Genomic DNA, 15,950 nt, shown 5'->3' on the forward strand with positions numbered 1-15,950 from the left:
GCAATACACGGGTGCCGTTCCCTGGGCATTCCACATCACGGATGTGGACCCATTCACTTGAATGGGTCCGCAAATCCGGAGATACGGAATGATGCGGAACGGAAGCACGGAACGGAACACTACGGGGTTTCGTCCCGTACTTCCGTTCCGCAAAAAGATAGAACATGTCCTGTCTTTTTGCGGAACGGCCGGATCGCGGACCCATTAAAGTGAATGGGTCCGCTATCCGCTGCGGCTGCCTCACGGACTGTGTTCGTGCATTGCGGCCCGCACGACCACGGGGCGCACACATTCGTGTGCAAGAGGCCTTATAATGATAACGACTACCTCAAGTTGTCCAGTTTGACCTGGGGCGGACATGCCTGCACCATTACAGGTGGTGTGTGATGATTCTGGCCTCTTGTGGTTTGTAAAAGTTGTTTTATGTCTGAAGATCTAATAGCCTATAGCTTGGTAGTGATCACTTCTCTCTGCTTTTGACAGGTTCAATGGATGTAGAGGAGAGAAATCGACAGATGAAAATGAAGATGAACAAGTTCAAGCAGGTGGCGGGGTCAGACTCCAGGCTGGAGAAAGATTATCATTCCAAGGTAAAGAGGAGTTTCTTATATTGTCACTCATTTGTTGAAGGCGCTTCCAGGAAGGGTTTGTCTGACTTCAGCAAGTGACATTAATCACATAGAGAAAGTTAATACAAGGCACTTACTAATCTACTGTTATTGTCCATATTGCCTCCTTTGCTGGTTGGATTCATTTTTCCATCACATTATACTCTGTTTCTATGGTTACGACCACCCAGCAATCCGGCGGCTGTGAACGTGTTTGTACACTATAGGAACAAGCACCGACCGATGCGTACTCCCGCGGTCCCGGCTCACATGGCAGTCCACATGCACCATGGGAATTAGCAAAGCTATTTAGAAGAATATATTTTATACAGAGTTAGGGCTCATGCAAACGGCCGTTCCGTTCATTGGGGACCGCAATTTGTGGTCCCCAATGCAGGGGCAACATCCGGGACGGATCGAGACCGATTTAACTTGAATGGGTCCGTGATCCGTTCGCACTGTAAAAAAAAATAGAACAGTGCTTCCGTGGGCTTCCGATCCGTGCCTCCATTCCGCACTGCATCTCCCAGATTGCAGACCCATTCAAGTATGCGGGCCGCAATACGGCCATGGCCGGACAACAGCCGTGTGCATGAGCCCCTAACCAGGCACCTGGTCACACCCTGGTTGGCAAATAAACCTCTGCAAAATGTTTTGTTTTAAAGGGTATGCCCAAAACCATTTTTTATTTCTTACAGTTGAGTGCTACTTCCCGTATACAGGCATATGGGTTTCCATGGTTACAGACTACAAATAAATACTTTTCTTTTCTGAAGGATTGTATCTATCCTTGTAGCCTCCATTACACAAAAACTGAAGTGACTTTTCAATAGACCATCTTACAGTTGTCTACATCCCCTATGCAGACATATGGGTCTCCATGGTTACAGACTACAAATAAACACTGTGTAGTCTGATCTTACTCTTTGTTGATCTACTGAATGTATGGTGTGAAGAGGTAGGGATCCCAGGTAATAATTACAACATCAGACTAATCTGGGAGACATATAGCAATTATTATTTTATTATACTCACTTATATAGCGCTGACATTAGCATCGCGCTGTCCCCAATGCGGCTCACAATCTAAGGTCCCTATCAGTATGTCTTGTGTGGCAGGAAACCGAAGAACCTGGAGGAAATCCACAAAAACACGGGGAGAACATACAAACTCCATGCAGATGTTGTCCTTGGTTGGATTCAAACCTAGGACTCCAGCGCTGCAAGGCACCAGTGCTAACCACTGAGCCACCGTGCTGCCCATAGCATGATGTTTGTAATCAAGACCATTTGCAAAGTTGCTTCATTTATTTCATTTAGGACTCAATTACAGTAAATCTACCTATTCTTTTCTGAAGGACTGTATCTATCCTTGTCGCCTCCATTGCATCTAAAACGAAAACTGAAGTAACTTTTCAATAGATAGCAAAAACAAAGAAGGGGCACACTCAAATGGGCGCACTTGAAAGAACAAAGATGCACAATTTATTTAAACCTAAAAACATATACTCCCCTAAAAATAGATATACATAGAATGCAGGCTCTATATGGATATAAGACCTCTATGCAGATAGGAATGAGTCCCGTACATCAATGCGCCAGTCCCAGGGTGATTCCTATAGCATGTATGCCAGCTGTATATAGTTGAAATGAGGCCCGTGCTGATGAATAGGAGAGATGGTCCTTATATGCCGGCTATATAGCACTGGGAATGTAGCACGTGCGTCAGTATACCGCAGCCAGATATATATCAAATAGAAATACAACACGTGTACAGATGTAATGGTGAAGGCTGTATAGCGCTTGATGCCAATCTCAAATGACTTCTGGTCGTTCCCAGTTAAAGTCCAATTCGTATATGCAGCAATATTCACAGTTGGTAACACAGCATCACTTCCAAAAGTCACCTGGTAAGTTCACAATGCCATAATGGGTGCTCCCCAGGAGCTGGGTCTTACCCGTCTTCACTGCCTCTTTGGAGCCCTGATTCCAGGCGGCCGCACACCAGCGGCGTCCCACGTGGTGTGCTAGACCTCAGCGTGGCGTCCCACGTGACCTGGTTGCTTGGGACACCGGGTAAAGCTGAGATGACATCACAAATAGGCGACCACTTGCTCAGGATCCGGACACCAGTCAATTTCGGAGATTGAAACGGAATTGTACTGAAGAGAGCACATTTGAGGATGAAGCTGCTTGTTTGAGACAATAACTATTAGAAAGGGATTATCCAGTGCAGGTAATAGTTCATTAGAAAAGGTCAAAAAAAAGGAAAGGAAGGATTTTTTTCTCTGTGTAGTACCCCCCAACAACAGGATGAAACCTTGAGAATTGTCCTTCCATTTAACTCCCAATACAGGACAATGGAAAGAATTATACGGAGGCATTGGGGTCACCTACTAGATGACAAACTTATAGGTCCCCTTTTGAGTGAGACACCCAAATATCACGTATACAAGAGCAGGAAACTTGGCGGGAAAAGTAGCCCCAACTGTGAAAAGAAAAATGGATTCTCAGAGTAAAGAAAACTGGTTGTCGGTTAATGTTTTTTTTAGATGTGGCAGATGTGCCAATTGTAGAATCACTACTTTCTCGAAGAAAACCATTAAGTGGAGTCAACGGTCAACTCCTTTAGTCTGGATATGCAAGAATGTTTGACATGTGATTCCACGGATGTTATCTTCTTGCTGGAATGCAGCTGCAGAAAGCAGTATATAGGGAGAACTAAAAGAACCCTCAAAAAGAGGGTAGCGGAGCACATCTCAAACATCAAGAAGGGGCTGGACACACATTCATTATCGAGACATTTTAAGTTGATACATAATTGTGACCCCACCGGTTTAAGATTGACAGCGATTGAGAAGGTTAAAAAGCCTTGGAGAGGGGGGAACCATATAGCGCATATGTCTAGACAGGAATCACGAAGGATCTTTGAATATGATACGATTGTTCCGAGGGGAGTATTATGGGAGTAGTTGTCCCATATATAAGAGTGAGGATACGCTCACTCAGTTGGCCACTGAGGAAGAGGTACACCTCTGGTGTGCGGCCGCCTGGAATCAGCGCTGCAAAGAGGCAGTGAAGACGGGTAAGACCCAGCTCCTGGGGAGCACCCATTATGGCATTGTGAACTTACCAGGTGACTTTTGGAAGTGATGCTGTGTTACCAACTGTGAATATTGCCGCATCATTTCAACTATATACAGCTGGCATACATGCTATAGGAATCACCCTGGGACTGGTGCATTGATATACGGGACTCATTTCTATCTGCATAGAGGTCTTATATCCATATAGAGCCTGCATTCTATGTACAGTACAGACCAAAAGTTTGGACACACCTTCTCATTCAAAGAGTTTTCTTTATTTTCATGACTATGAACATTGTAGTTTTACACTGAAGGCATCAAAACTATGAATTAACACATGTGGAATTATATACATAACAAACAAGTGTGAAACAACTGAAAATATGTCATATTCTAGGTTCTTCAAAGTAGTCACCTTTTGCTTTGATTACTGCTTTGCACACTCTTGGCATTCTCTTGATGAGCTTCAAGAGGTAGTCCTCTGAAATGGTTTTCACTTCACAGGTGTGCCCTGTCAGGTTTAATAAGTAGGATTTCTTGCCTTATAAATGGGGTTGGGACCATCAGTTGCATTGAGGAGAAGTCAGGTGGATACACAGCTGATAGTCCTACTGAATAGACTGTTAGAATTGGTATTATGGCAAGAAAAAAGCAGCTAAGTAAAGAAAAACAAGTGGCCATCATTACTTTAAGAAATGAAGGTCAGTCAGTCAGCCGAAAAATTGGGAAAACTTTGAAAGTAAGGGCTATTTGACCATGAAGGAGAGTGATGGTGTGCTGCGTCAGATGACCTGGCCTCCACAGTCACCGAATCTGAACCCAATCGAGATGGTTTGGCGTGAGCTGGACCGCAGAGTGAAGGCAAAAGGGCCAACAAGTGCTAAGCATCTCTGGGAACTCCTTCAAGACTGTTGGAAGACCATTTCAGGGGACTACCTCTTGAAGCTCATCAAGAGAATGCCAAGAGTGCGCAAAGCAGTAATCAAAGCAAAAGGTGGCTACTTTAAAGAACCTAGAATATGACATATTTTCAGTTGTTTCACACTTGTTTGTTATGTATATAATTCCACATGTGTTCATTCATAGTTTTGATGCCTTCATAGTCATGAAAATAAAGAAAACTCTTTGAATGAGATGGTGTGTCCAAACTTTTGGTCTGTACTGTATATCTATTTTTAGGGGAGTATATGTTTTTAGGTTTAAATAAATTGTGCATCTTTGTTCTTTCAAGTGCGCCCATTTGAGTGTGCCCCTTCTGTGTTTTTGCTATCTAGGTTTTCACTTTGGTCCTTAGGGTGGGCCTTGTAGGTAAGCACCTTTTCCATACGGTGAGAGGTTGAGCCGCTGAGTTTTCCAAAAACTTTTCAATAGACTTGATTCTAAATATCTTACAATTATTAAGTGTCTACATCCCCTATGCAGACACATGTGTTTCCATGGTTACAGACTACAAATAAACACTGTGTAGTCTGATCTGTTTCTCTGTTGATCTACTGAATGTATAGTATGAAGAGGTAGGGGTCCGAGGTAATAATTGCAGAATCAGACTAATCTGGGTTTGTTTGTGCCCATGGAGAAATATAGGAGTTTTAAGAAGTAGGTTATTTGTAATCACGATCATTTGCAAAGTTGCTTCACTTTCTTAATTTTGGACTCATTGCCACAATAAAATAAATTAATAGTGAGATATTCCTGAATTACAGTAATGTGCCTGTTCTTTTCTGAAGGATTTTATCTATCTTTGTAGCCTTCTTGTGTCTAGACTGATGGTCCAGAAAGCAGTCCCTCTTGTGAGTTTAGATAATCCGCATTTTAGAAAAATCTACTGAGCATTTCAATTAGTATTGTCTACGTGCTCCAAGACTGTGCATATTCTTTCATATCCTTGAAGTAAGGCACACAATGCAATCTGTTACCAGGCTTGCTGGGCACTGTTCTGCAGGATGCCAGCTGCACGTCTCCAGCATAAATATATATTCCACTGGTTCAGCGGTAATTGCAGATTATTATTCAGATCAGATCAATTTTACCTCATTTAACCTCCCTATACACTGTCTTTTACTGTGTTAGGGCCCCTTTACACGGCTAAAGATCGGCTCAATTATCAGGAATGAACAATCATTCCTGATAATTGCCAAGTGTAAAAGTGCAGCCGCTCGCACGATGAACAGCAAACGCTTATTCCTCGAGTGATTGTCACTGCAAAGGGTTAACTGATGTGATGCTATACACTGCGTGCAGAATTATTAGGCAAATGAGTATTTTGACCACATCATCCTCTTTATGCATGTTGTCTTACTCCAAGCTGTATAGGCTCGAAAGCCTACTACCAATTAAGCATATTAGGTGATGTGCATCTCTGTAATGAGAAGGGGTGTGGTCTAATGACATCAACACTCTATATTAGGTGTGCATAATTATTAGGCAACTTCCTTTCCTTTGGCAAAATGGGTCAAAAGAAGGACTTGAGAGGCTCAGAAATGTCAAAAATAGTGAGATAACTTGCAGAGGGATGCAGCACTCTTAAAATTGCAAAGCTTCTGAAGCGTGATCATCGAACAATCAAGCGTTTCATTCAAAATAGTCAACAGGGTCGCAAGAAGCGTGTGGAAAAACCAAGGCGCAAAATAACTGCCCATGAACTGAGAAAAGTCAAGCGTGCAGCTGCCAAGATGCCACTTGCCACCAGTTTGGCCATATTTCAGAGCTGCAACATCACTGGAGTGCCCAAAAGCACAAGGTGTGCAATACTCAGACATGGCCAAGGTAAGAAAGGCTGAAAGACGACCACCACTGAACAAGACACACAAGCTGAAACGTCAAGACTGGGCCAAGAAATATCTCAAGACTGATTTTTCTAAGGTTTAATGGACTGATGAGATGAGAGTGAGTCTTGATGGGCCAGGTGGATGGGCCCGTGGCTGGATTGGTAAAGGGCAGAGAGCTCCAGTCCGACTCAGACGCCAGCAAGGTGGAGGTGGAGTACTGGTTTGGGCTGGTATCATCAAAGATGAGCTTGTGGGGCCTTTTCGGGTTGAGGATGGAGTCAAGCTCAACTCCCAGTCCTTCTGCCAGTTTCTGGAAGACACCTTCTTCAAGCAGTGGTACAGGAAGAAGTCTGCATCCTTCAAGAAAAACATGATTTTCATTCAGGACAATGCTCCATCACACGCGTCCAAGTACTCCACAGCGTGGCTGGCAAGAAAGGGTATAAAAGAAGAAAATCTAATGGCATGGCCTCCTTGTTCACCTGATCTGAACCCCATTGAGAACCTGTGGTCCATCATCAAATGTGAGATTTACAAGGAGGGAAAACAGTACACCTCTCTGAACAGTGTCTGGGAGGCTGTGGTTGCTGCTGCACGCAATGTTGATGGTGAACAGATCAAAACACTGACAGAATCCATGGATGGCAGGCTTTTGAGTGTCCTTGCAAAGAAAGGTGGCTATATTGGTCACTGATTTGTTTTTGTTTTGTTTTTGAATGTCAGAAATGTATATTTGTGAATGTTGAGATGTTATATTGGTTTCACTGGTAAAAAGAAATAATTGAAATGGGTATATATTTGTTTTTTGTTAAGTTGCCTAATAATTATGCACAGTAATAGTCACCTGCACACACAGATATCCCCCTAAAATAGCTAAAACTAAAAACAAACTAAAAGCTACTTCCAAAAATATTCAGCTTTGATATTAATGAGTTTTTTGGGTTCATTGAGAACATGGTTGTTGTACAATAATAAAATTAATCCTCAAAAATACAACTTGCCTAATAATTCTGCACTCCCTGTATTGTTAAGTGAAATGTTGCGATTTATTTTATTTGTGTACCAAATGGCATTGTATGGACAAGTAAGGGTTAAACCTGTGTTTATAGGTTGGGGTTCTAGGGAGATGGACCCCGGGTCCGCCCCCAGCGGAGTCTGTTGTTAGCAGTAGCCATGGAAGAGGATAGATGTGTCTGAGAACGCTGTGCAGCCAAACAGTGTCTCTGAGACTTCTACAGCTAAAAGACAATTGATGCATTAAAGTACTCCAGAGAGAGTAGAGTTAGAGAGTCCAGAATCTACAAGGTCAGACAGCAAGGTATTGTGCAAATTTATGTCCGAAAGAGCTTACTGCTGTGAGTGGGAACATTGCCAGCACACCGTCTGGCCAGCTATATATTATATCTGCACCCTTCAGCCCGGGAATTGCAGAACATTTTCCAAGAACCTCATTGCCGGCCTATAGGTCTGTTGAGAGATTTAGAAAGACAAAGGGTAGCAGTACTACAGCCCCCATTATTTATGCTGTCCATACATTGTCACTGGGAACAGCACTGTATCATATGCCTTGGAACTGTATCTGGTTATTGCTGGATGTACTACAACCCCTATTGTGCACTTTAATAGAGAGCGACTTATTTATTGATACCAACTGGCCTGGTTATTGACTTCACCATACATTGGCTGCTGCACCCTGATAAATACCTAAAATGAAGGGCACCCCAACTACAACCAGGCCAATACCCGGAGGGAAGACAGGGTGTGCCCTCCAGTCACTGCAAGGTCCCAGGGAGAGCCAGAGGTTAGATTGCCACTGTGGACTGCTGAGTATTACTACCATCATCTAGGCCACAATCACCACTCTCATCCTCCCCCTGCACCTCCCCGGCAGCATCTTTCATGCAGTATCTTTCATGCAGCACCTAAAATGATAATTCCCCGGCAGCACCTTGCCTGGTGTAAACAGGGATGTGCTGCTGACAAACAATGAACTTATATGGGCACTTTGGCAGGGCCAGGCAGTGAAGACATCATCACACCTGCCTGGCACTGTCAATGAAAGTGGAGCGGGTGCGGCAGTTGCAGAGAGAGCTGAGCCTCTAGGTGAAACGGCAACGCTCCCGTTGCTCCTAGAGGCTCGTTTGCAAAACGTTATTTTTCTCAGCAATGCGGGCACATATGAACATGGGACCAACATAGATGCCTTATCCTGCCAAGTGCACATAAAACTGGTCATAGTTGCAAATCTGCTAACAGTTGCCCTTTTAAAGGACTTGCACGGGTTCAGAGCTGATCCGGACATATCCCCTTCTTCCTCCACTCAGCCCCTCTGATGAGAGCATCGGAGCCGTTCATGCTCCAATGCTCTCCCTTTGCCCTGTGCTGAATCACGCACGGCAAGGGCTGTTTCTGGAGATCCGGTGATGTACCGGGCTCTCCATGGGTAAGCTAAGTGAAGGCTGCCGCCTAACAGTGAGTCTGGTGATGTCACTGGCGCTAATGGGCGGGCTTTACCGCTGCCCTAGCCTGTAAAACGACTAGGGCAGCGTAAAGCCCGCCCATCAGTGCCTCTGTGTAGCAGTGAAAAATGTACAGAAAAAATCCATTTATCACACAGGGCAAAGGAGAGCATCGGATCATAAAATGCTCCCATGCTCATGTCAGAGGGGCCGAGTGGGGGAAGAAGGGGGTCAGTCAGGGTTCCAGCATTGCTGTCGGCAAGAATAGTGCTGCAGACACTTATGGTAAGTCCTTTCTGGAACGCACAATGGACCCCACTAATTCAAGTAGGAACAGAGCCTAAACTGGACCAGATTTGCCTTTGATTGAATGATTGATTATAATTGGATTATAAATGTTGCAATATACATAAAGCATATAGATATAAACTCCAGAAACAAATTATGTAAATGGGTAAGATGTATCAAAATGTTCTAATCCATTTACTTAGCAATTAGTAGATGATATGCTAATAGGTACAGGATGTTCTTCCACGCACATTTACATCTCTAAAATGTATAATTTCCTAGCCCTTAATTACTCTAACTTCAGTTCGGAGTGGCAACGCCGAAAATCACCTTCTAGACTGCAGGAAGAACATTTTACATAACTATAGTATATGCTGAGAGCCTCATCGAGGAAAGTTATATGTTGTGCCGGGCACCACATTGTATTGTCTTAGAAAGTAAGAGATAACCGTCTACGGTCTTTAAAGAGAACCTGTCAGGTGGGAGAGAAGCTGAGCTCTGTGATATATATGTTTCTATGTCTCGTAGTTGACTCCTGACAGGACTCTCAGGAGAGACAGTGAGAGTCCTGCATACCCCGCCCACACAGGATGACTGATAACAGAAAGAACTGTCAATCATCCTGTGTGGGCGGGGTAATCAGGACTCTTAATGTCTCTCCTAAGAGTCCTGTCATATAAACCTGTATATCACAGAGCTCAGCTTCTCTCCCTCTACCTTATGCTACTTAGAGAAAGGGTCGGCAGACATCATCTAACATGGTCACTATATGCAGGGATGTTGTAAGTAGTCATAGCAGAAACAGCATCTCATGATTGACATCTTCAGCTCCCTAGATCACACAGCCCTTCAGTAAAATCAAGTTCTAGAGGGAGGCGCAGGGCTTGGTTTAGTGAGGACAACCCTGGCACTTGCCACACCCATGGCCACCCACTGGGCACTTGCACCTTCATTTGCATATCGCTTCCAACTTCGTTTACTGTGGCACTGAACCTCCACCTATGGAACAAAAGGAATGCTCTCCTGATAGACTCCTTTTAATGGGAATTTAATGTGTCTTTAATAGGCCCTCAATAGTTTCTTTCATTTCTAGAGTTTTTTATGTGCTTTACATATCCATAGATATGGTTTCCTTCATCTAGGGTGAAGATTCAGGTTGCTGTCATAGATGTATACCTAAATACCCTGGGCAATGCAGTGTGGCTTGTTGATGCAGTCCCTTCCCCTTTTAACACCCATGTCTCAAGACTAATGATTTGTAAAGTGGTAGGACTATGTTCCTTTCACGGGCATCTATGCCCCTTCTGATGCAACCCATTATCTTATTGGCCTTGGCAGCAGCTGCCTGACACTGGTTTCTACAGCTTAGTTTGCTGTTTATAAAAATTCCTAGATCCTTTTCCATGTCAGTGTTACCGAGTGTTTTACCATTTAGTATGTACGGGTGACTTGCATTATTCCTTCCCATGTGCATAACTTTACATTTGTCAGTGTTAAACCTTATCTGCCCAAGCCTCCAATCTATCCAGATCCCTCTGTAGCAGTATACTGTCCTCTGTAGTATATATACAGTATACTGTCCTCTGTAGCAGTATACTGTCCTCTTCAGTGTTAATTACTTTACACAGTTTAGTGTCATCTGTGAAAATTGACATTTTACTATGCAAGCCTTCTACAAGATCATTAATAAATATATTGAAGAGAATAGGGCCCAATACTGACCCCTGAGGTACCCCACTAGTGACAGTGACCCAATCTGAGTGTGTACCGTTAATAACCACCCTCTGTTTTCTATCACTCAGCCAGTTACTTAAAATAAAAATAAGTAGAAGCCTTCCATATTGCAGTTTGGGTGTAGCAAAATTAAAAATGATGACACCTTCCAGTGCGGGGTATTAGAAGGTCCAAGGATCTGATGTTCATTGTTATTAGTTTAAGCAGACTGTGATTGTCTATTGTTGTGACTTGGATGAAGATCAGATCACATTTATGACCAATTTGTGCAGAAATCCATATCATTCCAAAAGAGTTCACATACTTTTTCTTGCAACTGTATATTGAGCCTACTTTGGCACAATATGTGGTACCTTAGAGATGGCTCAGAGGAAAGACCCTAGGAAAAAATACATGGACTGAGATTTTCTAGCCTTATGTTCCTGATTGTGACTACTCTGCTCAGCATCCAGCCCAAACTTACTTAAAGGGATGTATCATCAGAAGGGGACTTATTGTTTAGGTTAAGTTTTTTTTGGTAAACATATTTTAAGAACTTTTTGTAATTTTTTTATTTTATTTTCCGTGACCACAAATACGTCTTTTTACTGACGTAAACAAAGGGGGTTCAGGCTAGACAGCAAGCTTTAATCAATGATTATATGTACTCAAAATGGTGCATTAAAAACTATTCAGGTACATTGATGAAAAAACTAAAAAAAATTGCATGGTCACTAAGGGGTTAAAATAACCATGGAATCTTGCGGTTTCACACTGACCACTAAGCCTTATATCAGGCTTGAGATTGCTTCTGGGCAGTCATCTCATTATCATTACAGGCAAAATTACAGTGACTTAATAGGTGATGGTCACAGTTCCCCTCCTCCCCTCCCTGCACAATGACCTCAGTAGAGGTCACAAAGCATGCCCACAACACTCTTCTCCTGTCTGTTTCCTATGGTCCATGTGGCTGCTATAAAACATATCTCTAAATGTTGTTAACAACAGCTAAGGCAAGATGGCTGCCAACAAAAATCTAAGATAAAAAAAAGACTAGTCCTTGGGAAAATAATTCTAGCCTTAAAGGGCATCTGTCAGCAGTTTTGTACCTATGACACCGGCTGACCTGTTACATGTGCACTTGGCAGCTGAAGGCATCTGTGTTGGTCCCATGTTCATATGTGCCCGCATTGCTGAGAAAATGATGTTTTACTATATGCAAATGAGCCTCTAGGAGCAACAGGGGCGTTGCCATTACACCTAGAGGCTCAGCTGTCTCTGCAACTGCCGAACCCTCTGCACTTTGATTGACAGGGCCAGGAAGGAGTGATGACATTTACACTGCCTGGCCGTGGCAATCAAAGTGCAGAAGGCGCGGCAGTTGCAGAGAGAGCAGAGCCTTTAAGTGTAACAGCAACGCCCCCGTTGCTCCTGGAGGCTCATTTGCATATATTACAACAGAATTTTTCTCAGTAATGTGGACACATATGAACATGGGACCAACACAGATGTCTTCAGCTGCCAAGTGCACATGGAACAGGTCAGCCAGTGTCATAGGTACAAAACTGCTGACAGATGCCCTTTAATTGTCTCCTGATTATTTCAGTCATTATATTCAGTGGTAAATTATGATGAAGGGATTTCTGAGATATGAAAAAAGTGTCTTCTTTATTTCTATGAACAGCGCCATTCTTATCATTGGGCTGGGACTGCAGCTCAGCTCCATTGTAATGAAAAGGACTGCGCTGTAATACCAAGCCTAGCCTGTAGATGAGAGTGGTGCTGTTTTTACGGATAATAAAAAGATACCCCTTTTTGCAATCCTTTTGTAACTCCTTTAACAATGAAAACTTCCAAAATCGACATTGATGTATATATATCATTGCACATCGATAATGACATCTAGGTAGGTCTTCCACTTTTACAGCTCCACGAGCAGCAGGTATCTGTGTCCTCAGAAGCGCTGAGTGGGGTATGTTATTTGTGTTTCAGTATCGGTCAGGCCGGGATCCACAGAGAGGTTCGGACAATGTCTCCAACAAGTCGTCAGACAGCGATGTGAGTGACGTGTCTGCTGTGTCCAGGACAAGCAGTGCCTCCCGATTTAGCAGTACCAGCTACATGTCTGTGCAATCGGAAAGGCCGCGAGGGAACACCAAAATAAGGTGAGCAGTGTTATAATGCACAGGGAAGGAGCGTAAAGTCAAAGGAACACTGCAGACAAACTTGTGACACTCTGACATGCCTTACACAGTACCTAAAGGGGCGGAGCATGACACAGGGATTCAAATCACACCAAACCTGAATACAGATGATAAGATCTTTAGCTGAATCTCTGTTGGAATTGAGCTCATGAGCAGATGTGGCTAATGAGCAGCAGCACTTGTTTACAGTCTCCATTACCACAGCCTGTCCTGTCCATCCTCTCTGTACTTCATGTCTCCTCATGAACTCCATTCCCACAAAGATTCAGCTAAATATCATTAAACTGTATTCAGGATCATAATCCCTGACTAGCAGAGAGGAGGATGAGGCAGCTCTTTACCTCAGTTGTTGTAAAGTAACTTGTTCTCCTGTGTGATCAGGACAGGTTTTGTGTATACTAATAGGACAGCGGCCATTTTGTTTCTCCTAATCATTGCTCCCCAGACAAAATGAGCCATTATACCTAATGAAAGGTATTTGGGAATATATTTATAATAAAGTAATATTTACGGATTTTAATTTTCTTAATTCCCGGAGAACCCCTTTAAGCCAAACGCTCCAGGATCCTGGCACAATTTGTGGCAAAAAACTGGTGCACGTGTCTTGCACCTTATTTATTATGTGTTTTGTACATGTTTTGTGCCTCATTAGACAAGGGGGCATGACTTAGAGGGAGAAGGGAGGGATTTGGCATGATGGAGCTTGGCTTAAAAAGGTGGAATGTGCACCAAATGTTTTCTGCAGAGGCTACTTTCACACTAGCGTTGGGGCTCCGCTTGTGAGCTCCGTTTGAAGGCTCTCACAAGCGGCCCCGAACGCATCCGTCCAGCCCCAATGCATTCTGAGTGGACGCGGATCCGCTCAGAATGCATCAGTCTAGCGGCGTTCAGCCTCCGCTCCACTCAGCAAGCGGACACCTGAACGCAGCTTGCAGCGTTCGGGTGTCCGCCTGGCCGTGCGGAGGCAAACGGATCCGTCCAGACTTACAATGTAAGTCAACGGGGACGGATCCGTTTGAAGATGACACAATATGGCTCAATCTTCAAACGGATCCGTCCCCCATTGACTTTCAATGTAAAGTCTGGACGGATCCGTCTGAACTACTTTCACACTTAGAATTTTTTCTAAGCTATAATGCAGACGGATCCGTTCTGAACGCAAGTGTGAAAGTAGCCTTAGCCAACCAAGTGGTGTAAAGTCGGACAGAAGTGTCTATCATGTCTAGCAAGATGCATCATAGATATCATACAGCGAGAGCCAGGACATTTGGCACATTTTAGATTGCCTATGTTTACGCTATGTACATTTTGATTGACGGTAGAGATGAGATTTTCTGAAGTCCTCATATTCTTTTCTTTGATTTATTTATATTTCCAGTCATTATAAGTGTATTTTATTTTGCATGTCTTCATCAAGGCTCTGTTCACATCTGCATTATGCAGTTTCCTTCAGCGGGTCCAGTGTTTTTGACAGCAGGAATAGTGCATCGGAACATCAATGGAAACCTGTCAGACCCCATTATAACTGGATGGGCTCCATTATAAATGTGACACTAGTGTGAACAGAGCCTTAACTTTAGTGTCCTGCATGCCTTGCTTTTTTATTTCTTGGCTCTAACCCTCATCTTTTCTTTTCTACTTGCATGCTTCTTTTCCTGTCCGTTTGGGTTCATTAGAAGATTGAAAGAAATAGGGGACAGGAGCGATAGGAGAGAGGGAGGACAGGATGGGGAGAACCACATGGGCTTCCCTGAGGAGGATGAGGAGGACATCAGGGAGGAAAGGGATAGTGAGAAAGTAGTGGAGGAGGCTCAAAGAGCCAGAGACAACTCACTCAAGAGAGGAAGTAAGGGCTCGATTGAGGAGGAGATCCTGCATGCTGAGAAAGATGGAGAAATGCATGAACCTGAAGAAAATCACGAAGAGGTTCTGCCAAGGAGGTTGTCAGAGAATGACATCAGGTAACATGTTTATCCTCACAATATAACCCTCCTAGATAGTTTTTTTTTTTCCCCATCCTTCCCATAGTATTATAGATAATGCTCAAAAAGTAAAAATAAGATCCCATCTTCTCCTTTCCTTTGATCCTACTTTGTCTGATATTACAATTAAATCTGATAGCCATGTTTCTATGGGAGTTTTCCGGAGATTACTATGTAGAAACTCTGTGGTGCCTGCTTTAACCTTGGTCTGTTACTGACTACGAGTTTCGCCTGTTCCTTTGGGCCTTTGCACTTGTGTCTCTTGACTGCTTGACTGCTCCAAGAGGTAGCGGCTTGGTGTTTTCCCTGCAGTGAAGTCCATGTCCCTGTATAGGGGGTTAAAGGTTAAAAATCAGGGAACCGCCAGGATAACTCCCTTAGGTTTAATCCTATGTCAAATCCGTTGGTTGGCACAGTGGCTCCACACCCAGTGCCGTAACGCCAAACATGATGTCAATAGAATCGTATCCGTACACGCCTGTAAGTCCCAGGAATGCAGAGCCTGGTGCTCCAGATCTCCTCATCTTACTTTTGCATTTGTTGACCTATCTTCCTGAACTGCAACATGTGGGACAAAGGAACGATCTCTCCCAGTAATTGGGGGTTCCAAAGCTGGGATCAAACCTGTCAGATATTTTTGCAGTTCTTCTCATCTTCCTCTTGGATCTGTGGCACTAATTCCCCTAAACTGCAACATGTGGGTCCCAGGAAATGCTCTTCTAGTAATTAGAGGTTCCAAAGGTGGGACCCAACCTGTCATACTGTGTAGATGCAAAAAATAAGCATACATTTATAAAACAAAGAACTCTAACTAAAACCTCATAGATCACGTAACCCAGCGTA

At 43.5% G+C, this 15,950-nt stretch overlaps 1 protein-coding gene across 14 annotated transcripts in view; it reads left to right on the top strand.

Annotated features, from left to right (window-relative positions):
* RIMS2 (regulating synaptic membrane exocytosis 2) overlaps positions 1–15,950 on the top strand; it is a 638,194-nt gene that overhangs the window by 542,486 nt on the left and 79,758 nt on the right. For 13 of the 14 annotated variants that reach the window (XM_040432551.1, XM_040432553.1, XM_040432561.1 and 10 more), the window contains 2 exons: positions 484–590; positions 12,914–13,086. In XM_040432551.1, coding sequence (XP_040288485.1) covers positions 484–590; positions 12,914–13,086 — 280 coding nt within the window. Of the gene's footprint in view, positions 1–483; positions 591–12,913; positions 13,087–14,801; positions 15,087–15,950 lie in introns of all 14 variants that reach the window. The other variant, XM_040432565.1, reaches the window with a different exon arrangement.

This window comes from Bufo bufo, chromosome 5 (genome assembly GCF_905171765.1).
Source record: "Bufo bufo chromosome 5, aBufBuf1.1, whole genome shotgun sequence".
Classification (NCBI taxonomy): domain Eukaryota; kingdom Metazoa; phylum Chordata; class Amphibia; order Anura; family Bufonidae; genus Bufo; species Bufo bufo.